Source organism: Lipotes vexillifer, unplaced genomic scaffold (genome assembly GCF_000442215.2).
Source record: "Lipotes vexillifer unplaced genomic scaffold, Lipotes_vexillifer_v1.1 scaffold1129, whole genome shotgun sequence".
Classification (NCBI taxonomy): domain Eukaryota; kingdom Metazoa; phylum Chordata; class Mammalia; order Artiodactyla; family Lipotidae; genus Lipotes; species Lipotes vexillifer.
This window is the reverse complement of record NW_006789022.1, coordinates 4,793,618-4,804,269: the sequence shown is the minus strand read 5'-3', so window position 1 is coordinate 4,804,269 and position 10,652 is coordinate 4,793,618. Positions and strand designations below refer to the sequence as shown.

At 57.1% G+C, this 10,652-nt stretch overlaps 1 protein-coding gene across 1 annotated transcript; it reads left to right on the top strand.

Annotated features, from left to right (window-relative positions):
* Positions 1-1,314: 1,314 nt before the first annotated feature.
* Positions 1,315-8,465, top strand: CCDC86 (coiled-coil domain containing 86). Its single transcript, XM_007462215.1, has 4 exons — positions 1,315-2,072; positions 6,230-6,359; positions 8,083-8,157; positions 8,346-8,465. The coding sequence occupies exons 1-4, from the start codon at positions 1,315-1,317 to the stop codon at positions 8,463-8,465; spliced, it is 1,083 nt and encodes a 360-aa protein (XP_007462277.1).
* The last annotated feature ends 2,187 nt before the right edge of the window (positions 8,466-10,652 follow it).

Here is a 10,652-nt window from a genome sequence, read left to right as displayed (position 1 = left end):
GGAAGGGATGGTTCTGGGCCAGAGATCGCTTGATGCCTCCACTGACTAGGGGTCTCCTCTCCTGATCTGAAGGATGTCTGTAAAGCATCCCCTGCTCTTACATCACCTGGCAGGGACCTGAGATCACCCTCTGAAGTATTTTAAGTGGAACCAGGATACGATCCAATTGGCATTCGAGAGTGATCCCTCCAGCTGAGGACGGGTGCTCAGGAAGCCAGGAGAGCTGAGGGGACCCAGGGTAAGGCAGGGCAGTGAGGTGGTGTGCCGTCTCCACAGCCTGGTAATGCATGCCAGGTGTGGATCTGAGTGGCAGGCCATTTAGGCGTCCAGGCTGGGGCAGGGGATTTAAGGAACTGAGAACTGGGGGGTTGGAAGAGCTGGCCAAGGAGGGGTCTGAGCTGCCTCTGCAGCGGGGAGCTGCACTGCTGGGCTGGGGAACTGAGACAAAGCCTCACTGCAAGGATTTCCTTGGTCCAGGAGCAAGGGGCCCAAGGCCGCTGAGCCTGCAGATGCAGCCTCTGAGAGCGGCCAGGAAGGCAGGGACTGACACAGGATTACAGCACAAGGGTGCAACTAATTCTGACAACCTCTAAGGATAGTGAAGAAGCCTGCCATCGCCTTACCCTTGGGGAGGCGATTTCAACAGGCTAAACTCATCGGGGTGCATTTTGGATGCTGTGTGGCACCAGCCAAGGGGTGAGAGGTGTTAAGGAATCCTCAATCCACTTTTCCATCCTCCAGGAGCCTTGCCTGGGTTTTCCTCCTCCTCACCCCCTCTTGATCAGCAGTCAGGACACACTGGGGCCCATCTGATACGCCGATACTCTCACTCCTCCTGTGTCCTGTCGGCTGTGACTCAGCAGGTGGGGCTGTGCTCGGCGCTGAAGCTGAGTTAGCAGTAAAGAAGTGAGTTAGCAGCAAAGTTTCCATCCAGCCTTGCCTACAGGCTCCCTGGATCTTTTCCCAATCCCCTTCTCTCCCGAAAATGGGACCCCTTCTACCTTTTTCCGCCTGCACACCCTCTTTCCCCCCGGGAGACTGGGCTCGCAGGCAAGGTGAATACGGATCTCAAGCTGGGACTCATTCTTCAATCACAGGTAAATGAGCCAAAGCTCTTTGCGCATGCGCCTAGTAAACCCAACGCCCGCTCTCCCCGGACTCCTCCCCGCGCCTCTTCGCTCGTCACCAACATGGTCTCCGAGGCAACAGCCCCTCCTGCCCGGCGCAGACGTAGCGGGGTTATGACGTCATAGGACGGCGCCGGTAGTCCCTGAGACTGCACGTGGGCTCGCGTTTAGAAACTCTGCCCCGACCATGGACACGCAGCTGAGGCGCAGCCGGCGGCTGGAAGGACTAAAGCCTGAATCACCCGAGAACCCCACCTCAGTTCTGCGGGTGAGACGGGCCCTTGTGGAGTTCGAGTCGAACCCAGAAGAAAGGAGGGAGCCCGGTTCTCCTCGGAGTGTGCGGCCACCTGGCCTGGAGTCTCCCAGACATCAGCCGGAGACAAGCCCGGGATCACCCAGTCTACGGGAGGGGGCAGGCTTGGGGTCCCCCCGAAAGCAGCCAGAGCCGGGCCCAGGGTCGCCCCAGCGTCAGCGAGACCCAGGCCTGGAGTCGCCCCAAAGACCGCCGGAATCGAGTCCTGAATTCTCCCGACTTCAGCCACAGCCAAGTGGGGAGTCACCAAAGTTTTCCCAGGACCGAGAAGAAGCGGATTCGGAGTTGCCCAAGAGTAAGGAGGAGCCGACCCTGGGGTCCCCCCGACATCAGTTGCAGCCGAGCCCAGGGTCACTAGAGCCTTACCCTGGTCAGCAAGCGCCGGGTCCCGAGCCCTCTCAGCCACTGCAGGAGCTGACACCCCAGTCGCCCGGCTCCCCACGGGATCAGCGTGAGCCGAGCAAGCCACCGCCGGCCGGGCAGCCGGAGAGAGACGGCCTCGGGCCAAAGAAGCGAGAAGGTTCTTCAGCCCAGGCCCCAGCGTCCAAGAAACCGAAGAAGGAGGAGGTTCCTAAAATCCCGAAGGGGAAGCCCAAGTCTGGGCGGGTGTGGAAGGACCGCTCAAAGAAGAGGTGAAGTGGGGGACATCTGGGCAGGGATGGGGTTCTGTGTGCTGCTGGAGCCTGGGAGCAGCCAGGAGGTAGCCCGTAGGTTGGAGAGATCTCACATCACTGGGGGAGTCACACAAAGAGGTAATTATAACCAGAATGTGGTGAAATGCACTGGGATCTCAGGGAGGGGTGCCCTTAAAGGACCCCTGGATAGCACCTCATCTGTGTGTTCATTCAACACGCATTTATCCTTGTCCCTGCCCTCTCTAGTAAGGGTGCAGAAGCAAGTAAACCAGCAGTGAGGTCTTCATCCACCATTATCTGTTACAGTTACTTGCCTTTTTGATAAAAGGCACTACCAAGCGCTGAGTATATAGGACGCTGCTAAGCACTCTAGTACGGATTGGCCAGGGGAAGGGCCTTTCAAACAGGGAGCAGCATGCTTCTTGGCATTTAATCAGCCCATCAGCTCAATGAAGCAGCAGGCATTAGGATTATCCTCATTTTACATATGAGGGCACTGAGGCTCAGGGAGGCTAAATGTGTGGTAGAGGCAGGACCTGAACACAGATCTGATTCCAAAGTCTGCGTGAAAGCCCTTTACCTGTGCTCTGTAGAGCCGCCTTGCATTGAATTGCAACCTTCTTTTTTTTTTTTAACTTTTATTTTATATTGGAGCACGGTTGATTAACAATGTTGTGTTAGTTTCAGGTGCAAAGTGATTCAGTTATACATATACATGTACCTATTCTTTTTCAAATTCTTTTCCCATTTAGGTTGTTACATACTATTGAGCAGAGTTCCCTGTGCTCTGCAGTAGTAGGTCCTTGTTGGTTATCTGTTTTAAATATAGCAGTGTGTACATGTCCATCCCAAACTCCCTAACTATCCCTTCTAAAGGGTAGGCGTGAGGTCTTGTCTTTCTGTGCCGCGGGCAGTAAGTGCTCAATTAAATGCTTGTTGAGTGAAGGAACAAAGAGGTGCAACTGAAGAAGGAAATGTTTAGGCTGCCAGGAAGGAGAAGTGGGGTCCAGTTCATGTTTTAGCTACTGGGAACCACTGGGCAGACAGGAATTCGTGGCTGTGAGGGCCCATAGGGGAAGGCAGTGATTTTATGGAGGAAGCGGACATTTACTAAGGGATGACTGTGCATCAAGCTTTGTGCTAGGCCTTTTGCAGATGTCATTTTGCTGAACCCCTAAACCCCAAGGCGGTGGGTTGGGTATTCCCCTCCCTCAAGTCCCTCCCCCCTTAAACAGAGAAGAAAGTGAAACTGAGGGAGTGATTTCCTACAAGTCACCAATCAGAGACTTTGAAGATGGAGCGACTTTTGGACTTGGAGAAGTGGGTGGTGGCGCTGCCCCTCCACCTCGGTCCCAGCAGGTCCCAGAGAATGGTGGGGCCACTGATGGCCATGTGGGACCAGATGAAGAGGTTGGTTCTGGTGGGAAGAGGATGGTGAGCAAGTTGAGTGTGGGAGCCTGGAGTCCTGGTACTCGGGAGGTGGACGGCGGGGAGAGGAGCTCACTGAGCATGAGGAGGCTGCTCCAACACACAGGCCAGGAGAAGGGAGGGTCAGCAGAGGATACCAAGAAGCAAGAGAAAGGGTATTTTGTCCCCGCTTCCTGCCCGAGCTGAAATGCTTCCCAGCTTCCTGTTGTTTGCTTGGAGCTGCGCTCCAGACGTCTTCCTCAACCCTGCCATCTCTGCCATCACTAAGAGTCTCCCACACTGACCTCCCCTCTGTGTACCCCCTGTAGGTGATGCTCCCTCCCAGCTCAGGGCCTTTGCACATGCTGTTCCTTCTGTTGAAAGGCTCCTCCCCTGACCATTCCCTGCTCATCTTCCAGGGCTCCACTTAAACATGCAGCCCCTGGGAAAAGCCCTCTTTGTGCAACCCAACCAGGGTTAAGTCCTCAAGCTATATGTTGTCATTGTACCTTGTATCTTTTGTAACACCCCCATTTGAACAACTGCTTGTTTGCTTGTGTGATTCTTGTCGGCTGCCAGCTTCCACTCTAGACCAGAGGCTCCGGGAGAGTGAGGATTTACCTACAACGGCTAGATTCTCCCCAGAGCCCAGCACATGGTAGGCACTGAGTCGAACAAGTAGATGAATGAGAACAGAAGGTGGTTCATTCGTTCAACCAGTTTATATTTCATTGAGCTGTAGGATCTGGGGGTAAGCGTGGCTATAACCAACACGTAATATATACATACATCAGTAATTAGGGCAATACAGGAAAATAACAAAGCAAGAGGTGCAGGGCGTTGTCACAGTGATTAGAGATGGCTTCACTGCCACAGGGATGTGAGCAGAGGCCTGAACGAACACACTGGAAAAGAGTGCCCAGGCAAGGGGAACAGAAAGTGCAGAGGCCTCGTCACTGGGCACAGGGGAGCGGTAGGAGGTGAGTGAGGTCAGAGTGGCCACAGGGCCTGGTCACGTGGGCCCACGTGGGCCCTTGCAGGGACCTGAGCCAGCGTGAGAGCCATGGGAGGTGTTGAGCAAAAGAGTGACGCGATCTGACCTCTGCAAGGACCAGTCTGGCCTGTGGAGAACAGACCTTTAGGAGGGCAGAGGGGAGACCAGGGAGACCAGTAAGGAAGCTGCTGCAGTAGAATTAAAGCACCTTCAGAAGAGGCGCCAGGCCTGTGGATAAGGGCCAGAGGGGCTGTTGAATGGATGTTTGGGAGCTTTGAGGAGGCAGCTTCAGCAGTTCACCTTCAAGGATTTTGGAAGAATGTCAGTTTCACCCAAACTAAAATGAATTGACTTAACTTTTCCATGCTAGATTAGTTCTGGAACAAATACATGTAATTTGTTTGTTCACTCAATAAATATTAAGGCCCCCCCCCCCCCCCCCCCCGTGCCCTAGGCCTAATGCCACCTTCTGCCCAGTCCTCCCTGGGTGCACCATCTCCCTTCTCTGAAGGGTGGATTCACTGAGCACCTACTATATGCAGAGCACTGTGCTAAGTGCTTCTCGGGTGTGAGCCATTAATCCTCCCACCACCCTTTGTGATGGGAATGGTTCTTGTCTCCACGTAAGGGGAGGGGGAGATAAGCAGTGGGGTGTGTGCTGGGGGCAGGCAGGCAGAACTGGGGGGGGCAGGCAGGCAGAACCAGACTGAGGACGGACAGGCGTGGGTTCAGGGTCCAGGCTGTATGTGCAGACTCCTGTGGAGCAAGAAAGGGGAAAGATGAACCAGAAGAGCCGTATTGACCTTCCCCAGGGGCGGGAGTGGGCTCGGCCTGGTGCCCACTGCAGCCCACTGCTGTGACTGCTTGGGGCATGGTAGAGTGGACGTGGGTAAACAGGAGCTCTTTTGAAAGTCAAGAAGTTATTGAGGGAGGCGGAAAGGCCACTACGAGAGGAACTGCTGAGGGGGAAAGAAGGCCCGTGGGACACCCAAACAGGCTTCAAATCGTTCAAGGAGAAAGCTTACGGAAAAGGGGCGGCACGGCTGCATGAACCCCCAAGCCCTCATCACCAGTCTCAGCAGCCCTCAGCCTTTTCGTGGTCTAGTGTCCTTTTGCTCCTTGATGTTTTTCCATCTTCCTGGAATGTTTTACAGCACATCCTAGATTTATCATCCCACCCCTAGATCCTGGCAGTGTGCGTTCTTACAGAGGTAACCTCGCTTCTGTGACCGTGTCACTATCAGTCTTTAGAAAGTCAAGACTTCCCTGATGTTCACTAGCACCCACTCCATTTTCACATTTCCCCTGCATCACTACAGGGGACCGCGACCATTTGCACTGTTCTGAGATGAAATGGGCTCCCCAGTAGGGAGTGAGCCCCCTCTCCAGGGGCGTCCACGCCCAGCCCTCTGCACTCGGCCGGAGCAGCAGAGCTTGGCGGTGGAGGCCGTGCGGCCCGGACTCTGGTCACAAACTGCTGCTCAGGAGCAAGGTGACCTTGGGCAATTACTTAACCTCTCTTGAGTCTTTGTTTGCTCCTCTATAAACTGGAGGGAACAGGAGTTCCCACCTCAGGCACATAACCAGGGCTTAAGAAATGGCAGTGGGCATGATCAGGGCCCTTTCCTGCTCCAAGCTTCTACAGACCCGGAGGGTCGACTGCCGGGCAAGCAGGCAGGTAGGAAAGAAGGCCCAGAGGGAGGGCACCGGGGCATCCCGCGGACTCCAAGAGCACCCAGTCTCCCCCATGCAGGTTCTCCCAGATGGTTCAGGACAAGCCCCTGCGCACATCCTGGCAGCAGAAGATGAAGGGCCGGCAGGAGAGAAAGCGGGCCAAGGACTTCGCCCGCCACCTGCAGGAGGAGAAGGAGCGGCGCCGGCAGGTGAGGGAGGGGCCGGCCAGGCGGGGGTGGGAGGGGCTTGGTCGAGAGCCGTTCTCCGGGGCTGCCCTGGTGGCGCAGTGGTTGGGAGTCCGCCTGCCGATGCGGGGGCCGCGGGTTCGTGCCCCGGTCCGGGAGGATCCCGCGTGCCGCGGAGCGGCTGGGCCCGTGAGCCGTGGCCGCTGAGCCTGCGCGTCCGGAGCCTGTGCTCCGCGGAGGGAGAGGCCACAGCGGTGAGAGGCCCGCGTACCGCAAAAAACAAAAAAAAAGAGCCGTTCTCCAGCCTGGGGCCGCGGGGAAGGGTGGGAAAGGCATACAGATCGGTGCTGGCATTCCCCCAAGACACAGCTGCTACACATCAGCGAAGTGGGCGGCATGCGCATTCCTCCAGCTCTCCCTCACGCTCATCCCAGGGCCACAGGTGCCCTGTTAGAGGTTCACGCCCAACCTCTCTAGCCTCCAGGAAGCCCCAGCAGGCAGACAGGGAGGTGGTGGTGTAGATCCACCAGGAGCAGACTTCTCAGTGGGACGTCACTCACCTCGTGGTCCCTGGGCCACCGGAGGAGTCAGACACCTCCCTCCCAGCCTGCAGTCCCTGCCTGGCCATGAGGGGAGGGGGTGGGTCAGCCACTTGGTCATCTGTCCCCTGCTTTGAGTTGCCCCAGCTCAGCCTATGGCCGAGGCCCTGCAGACTGTGTGGCCGCTGCCTCGTGCTGAGGCCTTATCTAGCTTCCTGTGTGGCCCTGGCTCCCTCTTGGGCAAGAGAGAACCTTCTTGTCACCGTCCCCTTTAGAGGTGCCCCTGCCCAGCCCTCAGTCCCGACCTTCCCCTGCGCCTCTGGGAGCTCAAGTGTCACTTCTCCTTTCTCCCCGCGGGCCCAAGCCACCCCTACCCTGTGTTGCCAAAGCCGAGGGAGGCCCCTGACCATGCACAGCCTTGGAGCCACCATCCCTGCCCTGCCCCACCAGGGACAGCAGTCAGCGTAGCCATTCCCAAGGAAGACTCCGTCTACATTCATCTTCTAAGTGTTCCCAGTGGGCCAGTGCTATTCCAAGCCCTGTACGTGTGTTCATTCATTTAGTCCTCAAAACAATCTTATATAATCATCTTCACTTTAAAGATGAGAGGCCGAGGCACAGAGCTTAAATCACTCGGCCAGGGTCACACGTTTCGGAAGTAGCAGGGTCAGGATTCAAACCGGGACCAGATGGCTCCGGAGCCCCTTCTCTGCAGCCGCTGCCCGTCCCAGCCCTGCGCCAGGGTGAACCTAGGAGGCCAGCCCTCACCCCAGCCCGTGCATTCTAGGGGTGCGTGGGCTTCAGGGGGAGAGGGGGGACTCTGAGAGGACGGGAATGAGGGAAAGGGCCAGCCACCCCTTCTCCCTGGGCAGTTGATGAGGGGCATGGGCCTGAGTTTCCAGGTGGGGTGCCACCTGTGTCTTACCCTGCCCCGCCACCTCCAACCCCAGTGTCCTCAGCCACCTGACCAGGCGCCCCCCTTCTCAGGTGAAGTCAGGAGCGTCCCACCGGAGTGGGCCTCTGGGTGCTGGTCCCAGGGGCACAGGGATGGTTCCTTGCTGCCTCCACCCCCCAGCACCAGGAACAACCCGGAGCCGGGATAAGTGGGCCTCTTGCCCTCCTCCCTGGGAATGCTGTCAGCTCTCACTGCCTGGGAGGCCAGGGCCGCCTCGGCTCCCAGACCCAATCCCCTTCCCCTGTGTGTCCAGGAGAAGCAGCAGCGCCGCGCTGAGAACCTGAAACGCCGCCTGGAGAACGAGCGGAAGGCGGAGATCGTCCAAGTGGTGAGCGTTGCCCTGCTTGCGGGACGGGACACGGCCAGGCTGAATGTCGTGTTCCAGACACCCCGGCACCCCTGCTTCACGGCCCCTGCTCGTGCCGCAGCCCCAGACCCCCGCGGTGGCCTCCCTTTCCCTGGGGAGCAGGGCGGAGACTCCAGCCATGCTAACGCCCTCCCTCCAACCTCCCCCAGATCCGAAACCCCACCAAGCTCAAGCGGGTGAAGAGGCAGCAGCTGCGCTCCATTGAGAAGCGCGACACGCTGGCCCAGCTGCAGACGCAGCCGCCACAGCGGCCAGCAGCCAAGAGCTGAGCTCAGGATGCCAGAGGCCTTCTGTGGCCAAGCACCGTGTCACACATGGCAGCCCTCGGGCCACTGGCCACACGCCTCTGCTGACCCAGCACTCCAACTCCATGGCTCCAGAACAGTGGCTCCACCCGAGACGGGGCTCTGAGCCTTCAAAAGGGCTCACAGGCAGGTGTTTGTGCCACAGACACCCAGAGGTAGCCTGGGACCTGGCAGAGACTGGAGGAGGGAGGAGGGTCAGCTCTTTCCTCCGCCCCTCCCCTCCCCCCTTCCCCCCTCTGTGCTCAGCACAGGATAGGAGAGAGAAATTGGCCAAGTCACTGTTTCCTTAAGCATACTGATGATCTGACCCTTCATTGCAGAGGGGAATGAAGAAAGGACTGCCCCCACACCCCCCCCCCCCCCCCCCCTTCCCCCCTCTCCCCTCCCCCCTCCTCTCCGAGTGCCTTCAAACCACGAAGAGTAATTTCTGGTTCCTCAGGGAGCTGGTGACTGGCGGGTGACTCCCCAAAATATGTATGTTCTGTCTCAGAGTCCTGGGTCTAACCCAGGCCAGGAGGCCGGAAGTCAGGAATCCACCTCCCCCTGACACACACCTCCCCAAAGGCTGCTTTGGCCCCCTCTGCATCCCACCGACCCTGTCACCCAGCAGACTGAATCCAGCTCCGCCCCACTTTTCAACACTTAAGGTTAAAATGGGGAGGTTGCAGGGGGCAGGGTCTCTCTAGCTCCCCCTTTCCTGTACCAGACTCTGCAGAAGCCCCAGAGATCTGATTAACTCATGCCATCCAGTCTACAGCAGAAATATTTATTGAAGGCCTGCTGTGTACAGGCACAATTCTAGGTACCAGGGAATACAGACAAAAGTCCCTGCCCTCAAGGATCTTTCATTCTGATGGAGAAAACATAATAAACAAGTAAAATGTACTGTGTGTCAGTTGGCGCCAAGTGCCTGGTGAAGCAGGGGAGCAGGTAGGAGGGAGCATAGGCGAGGTCGAGAAGGGATGTCCATTCAGCCAGCTGTCTGTGGACTGCTCCATTTGCCAAGCACTTGCTGTGGGCCGGGCCCTGCCTGGTACTGAGAGTAAACGCTGGGAGCCCAGCTGCAGGTGGTGGCACAGGGAACACTGGACCAAGATCCCAGGAGAGTTTCTCCCCTGGCTTTCCACTGACGTTCCATCCACCAAACGTGTACCGCACCAACTCTGCACCAGGCCCTGGGTTGCTGAGCTAAACAGACATGGTAGAGTGGAGATGCTATGGTAAGTTACCCCTCACACCTACAAATTGAGGGTCAGAGCTGCAGCCCCGTGCGGCCGGGAGGGAGGTGGGTGCTGCACAGATCTAGGGACAACATTGCTCAGAGGGCGGCCCAGGGAACTGTAGGCTGGCACACGTGTCAGATGAGCTAGGAAATATCACCGGCTGTGGTCACGGAGGTTGCGGGGCTCATCCAAACACTAAAGACCTTCAATAAGGATGTGCATTGCACTTTGATTAGCCCAGGCTTCCCAAACTTTTGACCATAGCACCCCTTGCTTTTTCCACTTCGGACAATGCTGGGTCGAACAGGTAGAGATGGGGGCTCCCATGCAGCTGCTATCTGAAGGACCTTGGGTATGTGGGGGGTGCCCTTTCATGTACTAAATAGTAATTGAGCAGGTGATGCCTAATGGTTGGTATTCAGTCTCTGCACCTTGGGCAGGTTACCTAACCTCCCCACACCTCAATTTGCACATGGTAAAAAGTGGGGCTAATAGAACCTGCCCCTGGAGATTGTGGGATAAAGCGTGTAGTTAAGTAAAGCGCAACTAAATGACCAAAGCGGGAAGGTTAGGCTGGAACAGCGCTTCCCAAACTCTTCATCTCTCGCTTTCCGCTCCAAAACGACATCACTGGTTTAATGTAAAAATCCACCCCACCCATCACCTGCTACAAACGGCTCCAGGGAGATGCGTCCTGTGTACCTCGGGGCGTCCACTACCCTAGTTTGAGATGTCAGGGTTTTAACCTCGCATTACTTAGAGTGTGGTCTCATCGCCTCCTGGGAGCTTGTTAGAAATGCAGATTGTCAGCACACCCGCCCGCCCGGCGGCCCGTTCGAGCAGACAGGATCCCTGGGTGACTCCCGCCTAAGAAAGTTTGAGAAGCACGGCTTTAGCTCACTTCGTTTCTGCAAAGGATACACTGAGT